The 17,774-nt window shown below is 38.8% G+C and overlaps 2 protein-coding genes across 2 annotated transcripts in view; both read left to right on the plus strand.

Annotated features, from left to right (window-relative positions):
• Positions 1-2,282: 2,282 nt before the first annotated feature.
• LOC111337059 (non-homologous end-joining factor 1) lies at positions 2,283-12,911 on the plus strand. Its single transcript, XM_022943286.2, has 8 exons — positions 2,283-2,510; positions 4,894-5,001; positions 6,224-6,328; positions 7,695-7,833; positions 9,193-9,254; positions 10,479-10,593; positions 11,471-11,688; positions 12,216-12,911. Exons 1-8 carry the CDS (start codon positions 2,301-2,303, stop codon positions 12,306-12,308), a joined length of 1,050 nt encoding a protein of 349 aa, XP_022799021.1. The 5' UTR covers positions 2,283-2,300; the 3' UTR covers positions 12,309-12,911.
• Positions 12,912-14,707: 1,796 nt separating this feature from the next.
• Positions 14,708-17,774, plus strand: part of LOC111337060 (reversion-inducing cysteine-rich protein with Kazal motifs) — a 42,165-nt gene continuing 39,098 nt past the window's right edge. Inside the window, exon 1 of the mRNA XM_088740742.1 lies at positions 14,708-14,726. The gene's annotated coding sequence lies outside the window, so the exon portion shown is untranslated. The remainder of the gene's footprint in view (positions 14,727-17,774) is intronic.

Consider the following 17,774-nt stretch of genomic DNA (forward strand, 5'->3'; position numbering starts at 1 on the left):
TCTATTCCTGCTTTTCTATCGTTTGCATTTTATGTGTAAAACTCGAATTAAACTACAGATTCATCAATTCCCTTAATTTTCAAGGAAGCACTGACTTATTTCATTCCTCATTTCATTGTGCTTCTGTTAAAAGGCATCATTCGGTCTTCATAGATGGCCTTAGCACAACCAGCAGGGTACAGTCAACCCACTCGTAAAGTTGAATAAATGCGATGAACCCAGAGAATGTATCTCGTGCAATTATGAAAAGTTTTAGGACCACTGATTTATGTGGGTGGACAGACTATAAACTGTGGTTAGCTTAGCACGCATGGGGAGTAAGTCGATCTGCCCACAGCATGTACAAGGACGCGTCGTACACGAAATATCTATTATTCAGAAGGAAAAAGTCAGTTGTTTTCTGCCCTTTCTGGTCTGTGCAGTCACGTTTACGCAGGCTAAAAAAAGTTTGATGCGACACTTTGTTGTCTGGCTTGTCTACCGTAACGATTTTAAACCACTTAACCTAAATCACCCTGAAATCTTGAATTTATGAAACTTTGCACCTGTGATGCTTAAACTATACTTCACCGTTAAGAAGGTGTAGTAATAGTGATAAGCATGGTTTTAGGGCCAGGAACTGAACCTCTCGTATCAAGGTATAGAAGGTTCTATTCTGTTCTATTGGATATAATCACTGAGATTTGGTAAGGATAGTGCGGAGAGCTACACGGAGGTGAAGGCTTTCACGGCTAACGGTTAAAATTTTGGCCGTTTTCCGGCTAACGGTTGACTTCCTTCCTTTGAGATTAAAAAACATTTTTTACGAGTAACGGTAAAAATTTGTCAAGTTTTACGCCTATTGGCAAAATGTTTTGGCCGTGTTACGACTAACGTTTAACCCTAGTGAGAGCCTGGGTACGAGTTGAGCGCTCTCCCCCTTGTAAATATACCGGAGCTTACATCATACGATGATCTAAACTGGATTTTCAACGAGAGAGTTTTTCTTCTTAGAGGTATTATGTCAATCAGAGGGAATTTCAAAAAACCACTGTAAAATGCCTGTACAATATGAATTATCTGCTTTTAAGAGCTTAGCTACAGCATTACATGTGTGATAATAAAAAGTTGTGACTTGTTCACGCTACACAGTGCATGTAAGTTTTTGGATTGGGGTCAGTGACTAAACCATAAACAGTCTCGTGCAAAAATTACCCCCACAACAACCGCAAAAAGTTTTACATTAAAAAAAGAAAATGTAGAACTTGGTGGATGTGACATCTCGAAAAGAATTTGAAAACGAGCCAGTGAACGAAAAAGATAAATTTTGCCATATTTCATCCCACAGCCTCAGTTTGGCCCGAAATTGGAACGCTTCTCTATGTCACGATCAGTAAAAATGTTTGATAAATTTCCTTTCTTTTATTTCCTTGTGATGATGATTTCTTGAAATTGCTTAAACAACGCTCTCGTGACTCAGTGACCGCGTGACCAGGTGATTGCCACATGGTGCCACGTGGTAATTCACAAAGATTTCCTGTTCATCTGTCACACAAGCTGTTCAGGTGGCATGTTATGACTGTTAAATCCAGTGCTTTGTAAATGTGCTGGAGCTGGGTTTTAAATTCCCATCGCGTGAGCAGATTTTTTCTTATCTGACGCGGCAAATATTCAGGTTGTCTATTTGGTCAAAAGCAGATGTTCATATAGAAAGAGCACATTTCCTTTGTTTGTGATTGCGTTAAGCCGTTTTCCTTCTACTTTAATGTTCCCGCCAAATGCTGACAGTAGTCCGCTTTTTATACAGTGTTTCAGAAGAAAGGTTTTAACCTTTCTTCTGAAACACTTTACAAAAAGCGGATTAAAGAGGTTTAAAAATCTCTTGCCTGTAAAAATTCTTCACCGTATACCTTTTTACCTTCATGCATATATATATATATATATATATATAATTCTATATATATTTCATTTCTTTTTTTTGGCCACAAAATATTGTTATACAAGGAAACTGGGAGTTAGCCAGAATCTTAGCCCGCCAAGTGAGAAAGAAGAAATTTTGAACCACCTAGGACTTCTTGAAAATGGACGAAATGAGACACCAGCGTCCGAACATAGTCATACTGAGGAAATTGCCTCACACAGAATCTTGAGATCCCCCCCCCCCCCACCCTTAATTTGAAAAGTTTTGCACTGTTTCATTCCGCATTACGACAGGGGTGGTCTTGGTCTCAAATAAACCGCAAAGAGACTGAGAACGAAACTTTGAAACCCTCGGGACAATATGTGTAGTAATACATGACAAAAATAGCTCTCAAAACAATATGGCGGCTTCGAAAGAAATTTCGTGGAGACGACGCTGGAAACCGAATCTAAACTCCCAACCATGGAAACACGTTTCCATTTCTGGAAAATCATTTTTATTGAAGTCCATGTTTGTTGAGGTGGACTGCTCCTATGAATTATGCTTGTGGGATTTCAGCACTTTTTGGTACGAAAAAGTCGAGCAAGATAAATTTAGAGCTAGAGCTAAGGTAATAGTACTTGTATGTGGCTTTAGATTCATGTTTCGATCAGTAATAAGGGGGTATTGTTGGATTTTACTCTTACAATTAATGACTGCAATGTTTTCAGGACGTAGATAGACAACTGAGATGTATATGCAGGGCTCAACAAACTGAAATTATCGTAAAATCTGAGATGTCACATCTACATCTACATCTACTTTATTACTCTTCAACGCTATTGCACATCAGGAAGAGATAAAAGAATAAAAATATAAAAATATAAACATAGCTAATAAAAATAATAAACAAATAAAATATGTAATTAACAATATAGCTATGCTTAAACTTAGAAAAATTTTGTACTGCAAAAAGCTGAAGTATTAAGTGATCTAGTTCCAGGTGATAAACAGGTCCAGTCCCTTATAGTTCTCGGAAAGAAACTATACTTTCACGTTGAAAAGTTGGTGTTGAGCCCTGATCTGTCTAGTCAGTGTATGAGAGAAGGTAAAGTTTTATAGGGCATAACTTGCTGGTTCTTGAAAGAGTCAAAAGGTCCTAAGGTTCTGACATCAATTAACATCAACCACACAGAAAGATATATTTCAGAACAGAAAGAAAAAAAAATGCTTAAGTCACTTGATTGCAAATGTCAAGTTTCCCATAACCCGATGTAATATAAATAATAATATAGATCAATTTCTATAGCGCATTTCCATGTAAATGCTTTGATGCGCCTTAAAACACTGTGGGGGGGACTTTTCCAGACTGCCGGCGGCAGTTTACAATTAATAAAGGAGAAATTTTTACAGATGCCCCCTCCCCCTATTCCCAGTAAACAGGCCAGACCACATCACAGTAATCTTGTGACGTGGGTTCTTTAACGTCCCCTGCCGAAATTAACTAATTGATAGGTGCAGGAGACGGGACCTCCGGCTTTACGTCCTATCCGAGAGACGAAGCAATGTGAGTGAAGCGTCTTGCTTAAGGACACAACTTCTAGCCCCAGCCAGGACTTGAACCTGGGCCATCTGACCTAGAGTCCAGCGCACTGACCACTGGATTACTCATGCCTCCCGTGAGATGTCATGCTGTAACACTATACAAGTCTAACAACAACAAACATATGAAACATATGAGTGAACTGCGGTTATGAGACGTATATAAGAACGATCCTTCGCAGTAAAGCACTATTTGAGCAATAGTGGAAATCAGACCTGAAAAAAATTTCAGGCCTGTACGGGATTCGAACCACTGACCTCTGCGATACTAGTGCAGCGCTCTACCAATTGAGCTAACAAGCCAACTGGGAGCAGGCCATCAAATTAATTCGATATAAACCCGTAGATGATAAATCGAACAACAACAAACATATGAGTGAACTGCAGTTATGAGACGTATATAAGAACGATCCTTCGCAGTAAAGCACTATTTGAGCAATAGTGGAAATCAGACCTGAAAAAAAAAAATTTCAGGCCTGTACGGGATTCGAACCACTGACCTCTGCGATACTAGTGATTTCCACTATTGCTCAAATAGTGCTTTACTGCGAAGGATCGTTCTTATATACGTCTCATAACCGCAGTTCACTCATATGTTTCATATGTTTGTTGTTGTTCTATTTATCATCTACGGGTTTATATCGAATTAATTTGATGGCCTGCTCCCAGTTGGCTTGTTAGCTCAATTGGTAGAGCGCTGCACTAGTATCGCAGAGGTCAGTGGTTCGAATCCCGTACAGGCCTGAAATTTTTTTCAGGTCTGATTTCCACTATTGCTCAAATAGTGCTTTACTGCGAAGGATCGTTCTTGTATACGTCTCATAACTGCAGTTCACTCATATGTTTCATATGTTTGTTGTTGTTCGATTTATCATCTACGGGTTTATATCGAATTAATTTGATGGCCTGCTCCCAGTTGGCTTGTTAGCTCAATTGGTAGAGCGCTGCACTAGTATCGCAGAGGTCAGTGGTTCGAATCCCGTACAGGCCTGAAATTTTTTTCAGGTCTGATTTCCACTATTGCTCAAATAGTGCTTTACTGCGAAGGATCGTTCTTATATACGACTATACAAGTCTGTAACACAATGATTATTCTTATAGGGAGATTTTCCACCAAAGATTCACACCTACATGCAGCTGCCTGGAGGTGTTTGATTTTGTTTTAATATTCTAGAGGTGCTTCACCCTCTCCTCTAGAGGTGCTTCACCCCCCCTTTAGAGGTGCTTCACCCCCCTCTAGAGGTACTTCACCCTCCTATTGAGGTACTTCATCCCCACCCCTCCCCATCCTTCGCCCCTTGTGAATTTCCATTTGTTTGCCCCTTCAAGGCTTACGCTTTCGGCACCTGCAGATGGAATTCTATAAAAATCCCAAATGTACCTAAGTATGTGCTTGTGGTTATTTTTTGCAGGAACTTAATCCAAATGTTGAAGCAAAACTCTCATTTTTGCTGAAGTTTGTGGAGAAAAATATTGTGAAACCCAATGAAAAGGAAGAAACATTACTTATAATCAATCAGGTGAGCAAATAAAGCTATTGTGATAAAACCCCAATAAAAGACCCACCCCCACCCCTCCCCTACATGCCTGCCCTGTACTATGAAATGCAGAAAACTGTGATTGCCTGAAATATTTCAGTATTAGAATAGGAAAGAAAATAAATTTTGAACTCATCCAAAATAGTCCTACATTTTTTTTAGAAACCCCTACTTGTGACAAGCATATATTATCTCTCATTATAAACTTAAGATGTTTCTGTGAGACCAAAAGTAGTGTCCACACTTTCTTGGGCATTGTGGTGGAAGCCTAGTATCCAGGGATCTATTAGAAGCTGGCAACCAGTGAATTCTGGCAGCTACTCTCCTCAATGGAGCCAGCTACTTTGGCCATTCCACTTCCCAGTTTTTGTGTGCTTTTGGAAAACATTCAATATATTCTAAATGCAGTCATCAATAAAGGTGTTTTTTGTTGTTGATATTTTGTCTCCCTTTTGGTTGTTGGGTGATCTTTGTAACAAGTTCCAACAATTCAATCAACAACATGATTGGTTTGCTCTGCGTCATGTTGGATGGACAGAAGAGAAAGACTGGTGACAAATCTGCCTTGATCACCGCCTAACTGTCTTCTGCCTACTTATGTCCTAATATACACCTACTTCCAAAATTAATGAAATCCCTGAGTATCAGAGGAAGTTCACCTTCATTGTAATTTAGCCCAGTGGTTTAAATACTGTCCTTAATAGCAAGGTAGTGTAATTAGCAGGATACAATATATTTACAGAGTAAAAATAGTAGACATGATTTAGTTGGATTGTTCTTTGGATTCACTACCAAGTAACCATTTAACATGGAACTGGGTTGAAGAAGCTAGAAGGCCAACAACACAGTCATTGTTACAAAATGTGTAACCTATTCTGGAGTCCTGTCCATTCTGCAAATGTGCAAAACATCAGGGATGGCTCAGTGATGAAATCACTTGACACCTTTCATCCCATGCAGGGTCACCGTATGCCAGGTTTGATTTTCTGCCCTGCTGTCACAAATGGGTTGAGTTTATTGCAGTTCCTAATTCTTGCTACAAGGGTTCCTTCCTCCTCAAAGAAACCAGAATGTGATATGTCAGTGAGACTTAAAATAAGTTGACAGAGAACCATATGGTGGATGTTCCTCTGCTAGATATGTTTTTTCCTATAAGTATAATTAGAACACGGGTGAAATCATTAGTGGTATGTTTTATTGACAGGGGTCCACAACTGAAGATGAACTGGTTTTGAGAATGAAGACAAAGTTACAGGGGGGTGTACCATTTATGTGGGAATTCCACTGTTCAGAAGGAGAAAAGCGCATGGTAAGAAAGGATGATTCAGTGGGACTCACAAAATCCCCCCCGAGATAAAAGTGAACAGGCTTTCAAAGTCTTTGCTCTACTGTAGGCTTACATCATAATTCCCCAGGTTTACTCTTCTTGCTGTTTCTCAAAGCATTTTTTATGCAACCATATATTGACAGAAACTAAATGGAAGCTTTCCTTGTTTTATTGGGAAGGGAGATTGATTTGATTGGTGGGGGGGGCATCAATTTTTTAGTAGGTGGGGGATGCTATTGAGTTGATGCAGTGGTGGCATAAGAAAAAATAGCCAGGTTTTAGATTTCCACAGGAGGCATCTTTGAAGGTAATGTATTGGAATTGCCATGAGAAGTTACATGTCAATCACTTCTAGGAGTTGCAAGGGACCTTATGCAACCACAACGGCGACAGCAATGAGGACGTGGAAAAACAAGAGATCTAATCGGCAGAACAATAGCTCAGCATGTGCGTTTTGAAACTTTGTACATTTCTTAGCTGTCCGATGCAAAACAACAACGTGAAATTGCCAAAATTTGTGTTGTCTGCGAACCAAAACTGTGACAGCAAATTATTTTAATTTCCATTTGGAACTCGACGCTACTTTTATACGTCATGCTGAAGTTGAGGTGTGGCGCCGTATAAGACAGCTAGTAAGCTCCTGCAACCATTTTTGAAATTCTAACTAAGAGTAGAAATTCATTTTTTAATGGAAGTCTTCCTTGGCATTGCCGTCCTGATTGCGTAAGGTCCCTACTGTGTTTAGTGTTGCAAAGCCTTTGGGAGGGTAGAATTCTATATATTGGAGGACATAGCAAGAAAATTGGATTAGTGAAGATTTTCATAGCTTCCAGCTGAGCCAACCTCTGAAAATTAAAACAGTTGATTTTCTAGCAGAGGATTGACATCATCTGCCTTCCATTCAAGTGTAAATTCAAACCTAACATAAAACTGACAAAATATTTTTTCTTTGAATTCATGTTATGCAAATTCAGAATTAGAAAAAACATCTTTACCATAATAAATAGAAAATATTAGGCTTATTTAATGTCCAGGAGAAGTTAAACTCCTGGCATGAAGCATCAAGCAACCGTGTCATTGAAACGAGTGGTGTAGTTGGAAAAAGTTAAAGACAGGAAAAAGTTAGGAAAACCATCCTCACCTTTCCTGCTTACTTTGGTGGCTTCCACAAAAAACCTGCTTTGAAGACTTTAAAAACCAAGTTTATGCCATTGCAGTTATGGGTGACAATAGGAAAAATCTGTCTTTTTGATAGTTAATTAAAATTTTAAGGAGAATTTGTACTCATCACTCCTTTGAGTAACAGTTGTAGGGTTGCAACAGCTTGTATAATTTTTATATTTCAAAGGTTGGATCACAGCTAGTCCAGCCAATGCTTGCCATGATTGCCGAGTTAAACAGATGGCAGGGAGAGCTCTGTAAGTTACTGAAGAAGAAGGATCAGGAGATCATGGATTACAAAGACTCAGGGGCATGTTTGTCAAGAAGTAAGAATGATGTACATATATCTTATTAACCAAGCGCGAGGGCCGCACTGGGGGAATATCGGCCCGAGGTCTTGACAGTACGGACCGAGCGCAGCGAGGTCCGTACAAAAAAGACTGAGGGCCGATATTCTTCCAGTACGGTCCCGAGCAAGCTTGGTTAATAAGAGATTTATTATACGACTGAAGTTCAAAGGGACACAAGTGCGGTATCATTCGGGACCATTCGGGACAGTGCCCGGTCCAATACTGAGAGAATATTGGACCGGCAATAGAGCATTTTGATTGGTTGATTTTAGTTATTGGCCCTCTGACTGCCCGTGTCGTGTAATAATAAGTAAGATTTACTGTGGAAGAACAATAGGACACGTAGTCCCTTACTAGGTTCACCGGCCTAAACCAATCCCAACCCACCCATCCCACCTCAGGGAAGGACATCCATCACATAGTAATCTCTTACGTGGGAAATTAATGTCTCCCACCCCTAACCCTGCAGGAGACGGGACCTCCATTCATTCGTCCCTATCCGAGAAGACTAGAATATCTAACCATTTCTTGATGTTATAGAAAGGAAGCATATTCTTCTCAATTATTTTATGACCTTGAGTGTTGGTCTGGCCGGGGCTCGAACCCTTGACCTCCCGCACAACAGTCCAGCGCTCTATCCATTTAGCTAACTGGGAGGCAGTTTTATAACTTTCTTCTCAACTATAGATATACTGAAATTCTACAATTCTAGATTTTCCTATTGGAGTTTGTACAATGATGTTGTTTGTGACTGTTTTTCCCAGGTATTGTAAGGAATTTTTTTCTTACAATACCTGGGATCCATTTCTCAAAAGTCCTGTTAACTTAAAGAGCCAGAAGCTATATCTTCAAATCAAAATTTTAAGAATAGAGGTGCAGGTTCGGGCACCAGTTCTAACCAGTCCATTTTGTTTCTCAGCTGATAAATTTATTGTTAAATTTTCAAATTGTTTTGAAACCCCATCTTGAATGAAAACAGAATAGCTTAACAGGCCTGTAAAGTTACCAGGACCTTTGAGAAATAGTCATAAAGGTGATTTTTAAGGAAAGATATGAACTGGCAAATATTGTGTGATTAAAAGAATAAACAACAAGAAAATATCAGAGTAAAATTAACAAATGCATGACACTACAGGTCCAGAAAATTGCTGTTTGGATCACAGGAGTGAAAGGAATAAAGAAGCTATTTTTAAACAAGCATCTACATATTATTTAATGCAGCTAATGCAGGATTTGAACTGTGCTAAACACTGAAACAAGACTGTTTAAAATCCTACAGGTTATGTGATTTTCAGTCCAGTTTCAACAGGCATTATATTCTCTTTATTGCATTAGAAAGCCTTGCAACACCTGAGTTCAATGAAGATACATTCAAAAGTAAAATGTTTCTCTCACAGGTATGTACAGCTTATGCTACTGAACTGATTATAATATTATTGCTTTTGTCCCCAACTAAATTATTTGCTGACTGAAGCAGACATAGTTATTATTTCCTTTGCGGGATGCATGTGTTATGTAAGACAGTCATGGTCGAAGAAAGTGTATAGAAACAGTAGCCTCCATTTTGGATGAAAATGTGCATGGATATTTGTGTGTGGACATTATTTGTTCCATGATGCACACAATTTTTCCAAGACCAAAGCTTGAGGAAAACTGTGAGCTTCAAGGAACAGATAATGTCCAAGGACAAACATGCAAGCATATTTTCGTGTTAAGCGGAGCCTATTGTGTTTGTTATCCTTCAAATATTTTGCAGCACACAGGAAAAATGTTATGAACAGCTTTCTACTGTTTGCTGCATGGGATGTTCACTTTTCAGTGCTCTCTGGTAGGACTTAATGAACAAACAAACATGTTTCTTCTTCTCTGACAAATAAAAAATGCTATCTCAACTTGAAATTAAATTTTAAATGAAGACTTATCATAGTGGATGTAAGGTTTCAAAATTGGGGAATGTCACTCAGGGTATATCCATGGATATTCCTGAGTTTTAGCTAGGGAATATTGGTCATGTAATGTGTTTAGACAAACTGTGTACAAGTGAAAATATTTGATGGTTTATAGAAGTTAATATTATTATTTTAGCTTTTTTTTTGTCATATTTCCTCTGTTGTCAGTTACTAAGATTTTTCTTTTACTTTAATCATGTCCTCTAGTAAGCATTGCATCTTTCTTTTCATTTTCAACCTGATTCTATTTTTAAATTAAAATCCAAGGTAGCAACTCTTTTATGATTAAACTGACAGTTTAAAGTCTGTCACTTCAAAATTATGAAAGCCATTTAAGGCACTGTGAAAATGGATCACTTTGACTGAGAAACATTGTTTTTGTAAGGATAAAAGAAGATCTTTTCTGTGGTCTTCATGACAGCCATCTGATTTCAAACTAAAATATCTGCTTTCTGTTGAATTTTTTATTTTGTTCACATGGCCTGGTTTGTTAGGGCCAGTTATATATACATGGTTTAATGCAAGCAGTGGGCCGTACCATCCACTGTTAGCTTTCGGCCCTCTTGACACTGTTCACAATGTTCAGATGAAAGATTCAGCTAAATTCAAGATAGCATAGAGTGTACTTTTGTTAAACAACAGCTAAACTTTGTTTAAATGACTGGCCCTTAGGGTTTTGAGGATGCTGTACAAGATGCAGTTACACAAGGACTTGATAATGATGCATCTGAACTGTATAAACAGGTTATGATAAAAACAGCATGGCTAGCAGAGAAAGATCTACCAGGTGACAAATTATCTTATAGTTACTGTTGTTGGCTACATTGTGATAGTGATCTTTTAACCCTTTACACCGTAACATTAGCACATTTTGTAAAGTGTGTTAAGCCTCAGTCTTTCCATGGCTTAAATTCCTCCACTTTAGTTTTCAATTGTGCACTGCCTTCCTCTGAATGTGCCTTGGCTTTTCCAGCTGAGCCTTGCCCCGAGAATATGATGGGGAGACCATTAACCCTTTACACCCTAACATCAGTATGCATATTCTCCTTACTGATCTGTACACATTTCCTAAGGTGCTGACAAGGAGAATTTGTTTAACAATCAAGAGCTTCTTCAGTTTGTGATCATTTCCTTTATTCTCATGACCTTAATGTGTGATTCAGGGTGGATATGCAAAGGAGAAATAAGATGTTAGTTACTCTTATGGAGTCAAAGGGCTAAGGTAGATTTGAGAGGTAGTTTGCAAGGAATGTTGCAAGACTAACTACACAATACATGACAATCCTAAAACATCAGGCCTCATGCAATATGATAGGCTGTTAGGTTATTTCATCAGAGGGCAGCATGCAACCCCCCCTCCCTAGGATCACCCCCTGGCCACACTGTGGCCCACTGTTAAGGCCTTTTAGAGAAATTTTTGACTGTATGACGAGTGGTTGAATTTAAATAAATGACGTCAACCAAGTTTTTAAAAGTTTGGGATAGAATTAACGCAAACGTAGCCCTTTGTAGGTCCTCTCTTATTTCTCAGCTTCTGACAGCATGTTTAACGTGGCGAAAACTAGATAAACGATTCTTAAGTTACTTGACAGTGGGCTGTTAAACTGGATGTAATTTTACAAGAAAATTTTCCAATCGTTGCCTTTCTCCATGCACTGTAACAGAGCCCGAGGAAGATGTTGAAGATGTGGATGATATCTACGGATCAGTTGCTGTAGGGGGTCCTAGTGCCCCTTCATGGACTGACTTACCCCCACCGTCCCTGTTTGGAAAGGAAGATGAACCCTTTACCACATCCCCAAGGGTATCTCCTAGGAAAACACCCGTCACGTCACCAGCAAAGTCGTCTGGGATGTCATCGCTCTCAGATTCCCCTTCTAAGGTAATAATATGAACAGAATAGTTGTGTTTGTGACGTACCTGTATGTCGGCCGAATTGACGGTCAAAGTTTCTTATGATTGTCCAAGTATGAAGCAGCTCAACTATTTAACCACTCCCCTTGAATGGGATTCTGGTGCCAAACACAGAGCTTACCTGCCTGATAAGCTCCAACAGTCATGGTTTAGCGGGAGTGTAAGACTTACTGGCATCAATTAGTCTATGTAGTAGTACTAGCTGTTTGACTCTTCTTTGGATAATGGTTTAACTCGTTTTGTATTATCTCTAATAGTATACTACGGAGCCCAATACCCCCACATACACACACACGTACACCCACACGCACACACACGGACACATACACACACGGACACGCACGCATACGCACGCACGCGCACACACACACGTACGTACGCACACGCACACACACGCACACACATACGCACACACATACACACACACCTACGAACCATTAGACTGAGTATTGTCAGCAATTGGACGTGTATCTCTGATTTAAAATTTCTTGGCAGGATATGGAACTAGAGAGACGTGAAGCACTGCAAAAGAGACTAGCCGAAGAAGCCGAACGAAAGAAAAAGAAAAAACGCAAAGTTAATTTATGACAGACGCGCACTAGTCAATGTTTTTAAAATCAGACAGCAAGGGTCCAAAAGTTTAAAGCTCGGTCTTTGATGCTGATCCTTACACACGAAAAGATGCGAGTATTTGTAGCGGTTTTATTTCATCGCTTAATACTTCGGAAACAACGGTTTGGAAATATTTCAAGACAACTAACGAAAAGCAAGAGCATAGTTTAAAAGGGCGTAGGTACGAACTGGTTTGAGAGGGTCTAACATTATCGTTTAACCCCCTTCCCTTCCACCAACCCCTCTGCCTTCAGGATATACCCTGGAGCGACACGCCCTCTGCAGAAGTCTTTCTTTCGAAATACAGACCTGCTGTAATCAGCTACAGCAATTTTTAACCGAGTGTCGTTTTGCTTCGCTAATCTATGTGATTAAAAAAAAAATTCGCTCTTCCCTCTCAACCAATCAGATGTTGTAAAAGTAAAATCTATAGTGACTGTCACCCACGTTTTCCCGCGCTTTTTTTCTTTGTTCTGATTGGTCACTGGAGTTACTATGGTTTTGGTTTTACGACACTCCATTGAACAGCAGTTTTCAAACTGAACCTAATAAAAACAACGAGCTATTGGGAGAGGATAACCTTTGTGGTTGTTGTTGTTGTTGTTGTTTATGTTTCTGATTCACAGCTGGTCACACCAGTGTTTATGCCAAGATAATCCTTTTACTACCAAGAGTGACCAAAAAGAAATTTCTTTTCAATATCCATACATTTTCAAGCAGACAGGCGATGAAAAGAAAGAAAAATATTAATGAGGGGACATTGTTTGATTAATCACTATTTTTCACCGCCTAAAGTGTAAGAAATGTTTGGCAAACAGAGCTGAGAATTGAAATTACATCTTGAGCGTCATTTTCAGGCTCATTGAAAATGGCCTTTCATGAGAATGGAATCTTGTTAGCGTAGACGAAATTAAAACAGAACGAAGTTGGTTGGAATGCCGAAGTTTAACACAGACTAATCTCAGAACTTATATACCTTGATTTTGCTTCTAGAGGATGAGCAGTACATGAAGGAGTTTATCACGCATGGAAAACTGGAGATGAAAATCTACGGCCCTAGCGTTCAAAATGAGCACGCCTTGATCAGTTTTAAGTTGAGTTGAAAACTTTTAGTCGAGTAAACCGGAATTGTGCTGGTTTTGCTTCACTATGCTCTGAGATTGTTCAGTAAATTCTGACCATCCCGGAGCCAATACAAAACCAGTTACGTTTACGGGGGGGATTACTGAAGTTTCCCGAGTTCAAGTTGAGGCTGTCCACACATGTATTATAAGCTCTTTATTTCTTTATGGTTTAATTTGTCACTGTGATCACTTTGCCTTTCGTATGCACTCTGTCTTCAACAAAGCAACGTAATTCATCTCACCACTTTTCCTTCCTGCCTTTTTTCATGTGAAGTATTTGTACCTGCAAAAGCTGCCCTGCTTGGAGTGTTACAAAGCTAACAAGGTAACTAGTCAGCCTTTACCCCTCTCCCCTGTCCTCTCACTTTCCCCTGGCAAATCAATTACCTTTCGACAACATCAAAATTAGGGATGTATCAGGAAATGGAATGATAGATAGGATGATCGCTTTAAAGCGATCTTTTGTACTGAGATAACTGCTCTAGGCAAAGACGTGCATTTTACTCGGGTATCGTTGTTGTGTTACTAAGCCAGTGGGGGATATCTTTGTGGAAGTAAATGTGGATTATGGACATATATTCAGACTGAGAAACCACGATGAGTAATCAGTATTCCCAGCTGCAAAATGAGTAGAATGTAGAATTCGTGCGCCCAGAAGCTCCTTGCAGCTATTTATCACTTATTTTCCAAAACAAACTAGCCGTAGGAGGAAAATTAAAAAATCCGGAAGCAAAGGAAGAAAAATTGTACATTATTGTCAACCGTGGCGACAAGACAGGACTATGCTTTGGCTTGTTTGACTCCTCTTTTTGTTAATTGCGATTGAAAAGTCTTCACAAATTGACAAAATTTGCATGAAATCTAAATTTTTAAAACCTAAATTGCTGTTCCCCAGTTTGTGTCTTGTGAACACAATGCAACACGACAGGACGACTAAGGCAGGTGCACTAAGAAACGTCATTTTCTGTCGTCTCTTTGTCTGTGTTTTTAAAAAAGTTGACAATTTGAAGTCTACCAACGGAAGAACAATCCATTTATTCAACTTTCTTCTGGTTATTCATTATTTTAGGGACAAAAATTGTCGCAAAGTGTCATTCAAGCGTTGATTTAGTGGCATGTTGTCACACGTACTTGTAATAAAGCTCGTGTCAAAATTCAGCTTTCAACTGGTTTCTTAGCGTCTGCTCAGAAAGGAGATCTAGTTGTCTAACTTGACGAGGAAAGTGGATTTGAATTGCCCCGAGAAAGATACCTTTGCTGCGCTTCGCAGGTAAATGTTAAAGGAATTTATAGAAAATATATCTGATGTAATCCGTTTAATTCTAAGCTTTATCGATAAGGATTATGCCGAAGTGGGAAAACTCGTCCTTAAAATGATTGGTTTTCTTTTTCATGTGCATTTTCACTGTTTTGCTTTTAATCCGAGCGATTCAAAACAGTGTGCGTGAAAGAATTCGATGGAAGTCCAAACTTTATCAGTTCATTGTCCATTTGTTCCTAAAATGCGTCGATTCAGGAGGAATAAGGGTGCATTTCATTTTGCATCAGGATTATTGAAAAAAAAGCTCTTGAATGCCGGTTGTAAATGACTCTCGAAGTGTCGCGAAATCCTCCCGCAGAGGTAGCCTTGACTTTTTGCTCTAGACAAGTCTTTTTCTTTTGGGTAAACAACAACGAAACAATATTGCCAATTTCAAATGTTCGGTTGTAGCTCTAAACAAATTTACTGTTATGCGTCGAAAATTGAAATACTATGGAAAGTCAAGTCGCGCATGTCGCGCTAGAGGCTTATCGCGCTAAAAGGATGATGTGACGTTTTTTGCCGTTCAAAAATGACATAAATCCTAAACTGAAACCCAACAGCTTCACCCTATGAAAAAACCTTTAATTAATGTATACATGATGTGCATAACAGCCAGACATTTGTATTTAAACAAGCTGGTGTTATCATTAAAACTAGACAAGAACCAAAAAGCGCAACAATTGTTTTCGCATATTTTCACGTCATTAAAAGTGTTGGTTTTGTTTTCCTCATAATTTTTTTTAATATGTTTGAGTATTATTTTGAAAAAGAATTTCCTAATTTTAAACATGATAATTTAAATTTTTTTTCAAATTGGACACATCTATGTCATCTATCCGTCCTACATTTGTGTTTTGTTTCCTTTTTTCACGGAATATTTACATAGACAGCCATACATCTCGGAGTGGAAAGTTTCAGTTGGCATGCTCAGCCTCCTGAGTTCTGATAATGTTGGTCGTGTATGAGGTAAATAATGGTATATGGCTTATTTGAACCCTGAGTTTGCGGCGTATAAAGACTATCACATGCGCGATTTGATCATGCGCGTAATTTGTCTCATATAGAATCATTCTGTGGATAGGATTTGTTACATATTTCATTTATTTCCAAGCCGAAAGTGGTTTCCAAGCTCCCCCGCCATGTTTTCATGCGTGTCTCCACTTTCCTGTAGAAATGCGGTTCCAGTTACGGAATTAGTCTCAAAATGTTCGCATGCAAATATCTTTTAATAGTACATTAAGTATGTTCCCTTACTAGGGCTTTGATCTGAACGGACAAGGTATTTTTCAACAGTCATGATTCACTACAGTTTAAGGAACTGTTTTGAAATGACTTTGACAACAAAAACTGTGCGGTAGGTGTTCAAAACTTCTAAAAAAGGCAATTCCGTAACAACTTTTGTTGTCGCAGGAGTATGCGACCTGGTGACACACTGTCGAATAATCTTGTCCCCGATTAATAGTCATTGTATAGTTATAGTTCACTAGCAGAGTGTTTTAGAGAACTGTTCCGAAGGATCTCGAAATTAGTTCAAGTTTAGAGCGGTTCCGAAGGATCTTGATATTACTTTTTTTTTTGGTGTTTCGTCCGACCAAAGTGAGTAACGGAAACATGGTTTTGGGTTCGCGGAGAGGGGAATCGTCAAAACATACTGACTAACAAAATCAGTAGAAATGATCGATTGGAAACAGGTGCACAAACTCAGTCAGAATGCTCTCTGGCGGTTGACTAAAAGTCATTGCAGACGTGGCGAGCATGCGCATGATACTTTCCTCTTCAAAAGTGGGAGGAGCTCTGGGACGAAAATCACGATAGCACGTTGTAAAGGAAAATAATAACTGGGTAAAATTCGTTTTTCCAGCGAAGGCGTTCAGTATTGTGTCCGCTTGACACAGAGTAGCTAAGGTCCTTGGAGATTGCGCAATAATTACAAGCCGTGAATAGGCATGTATAGATTGTGCTAGTAAATTCGGGAAAACTTGCTTTACAATATACCCAAAAGGTGCTCAAATATCAAAAAGTTGCCACCACAATTTAGAAAAGTTGCTTGCTCTCTAGTGTCGTTTTGTTTTAGAAAAATACTCAAAACGTGTTTGTTTGTTTATTGCCCTTTAAACATTTTCATTAAATATTCTTACAATCATTAAAAGAGGCCAAAAGCCATTGTCATAAGACAAATATAAATACTATGTTGTAATCAATATACTCTTTAAACTCAACATAACTTCAATAGATACGTATTTTCTACTTAAAGTTTCTAACTAGTCAACCTTGCAAAGTTTACTTGGATGGGCATCATAATGTTAACTATATATACATCATATCATATACACCATGATATTGTTGACTTATTTCTATTTTCTTCGTCTGAAATTTCATCTGATTGCGATGCCATGATAATGACTCTCGGCAAATACCCAAGATGGCCAGCGGCAGGCTCTATGTTACAGCGAATAACCGCTGGATTTAAGCGCCCGTTAGATAGATAGCTGCTGTCCAGATTTCGTGGGCGTAATGCAAGTGTTATTTTATTGTCATTTTATTGCATATCCTTAGTTTTAATAAAATCAGTTTTGATAAAACCAGTTTTAATAAAATCCTTCGAAATGAAACGACCTTTTACGGTTTGGATCGGTTTTATATCAATTTGTTGCTCAAAAGTTGCCTAGGAAGGCAAAAGTTGCCTTAGGTTGCTGGGAAAAAGAGTTGCTCAAAACGCTAAGATTAAAAGTTGCTCAAAAGTTGCCGAGGACAACCTATTTATGCCTAGCCGTGAACGTTTTATGCCTTTCTTTTGTCGAAATATTTGATCATTGACCAGTTATTGATAAGTTTAAGACCTCAGTACTTATATGTGTATTCTATCAAAGATTGACAAAAGTGAAAGAGCTTCATGCAAATACGATGGGAGCAAAGTAGGTGTGCTTTGCATGGGATAGTTTTAGGCTCAAAATGTGAGCTACATGGACATAATTTGGTCCATTAAATAAGCAATTTTGGAGGATATATTGTAAT

Source organism: Stylophora pistillata, chromosome 12 (genome assembly GCF_964205215.1).
Source record: "Stylophora pistillata chromosome 12, jaStyPist1.2, whole genome shotgun sequence".
Lineage (NCBI taxonomy): Eukaryota > Metazoa > Cnidaria > Anthozoa > Scleractinia > Pocilloporidae > Stylophora > Stylophora pistillata.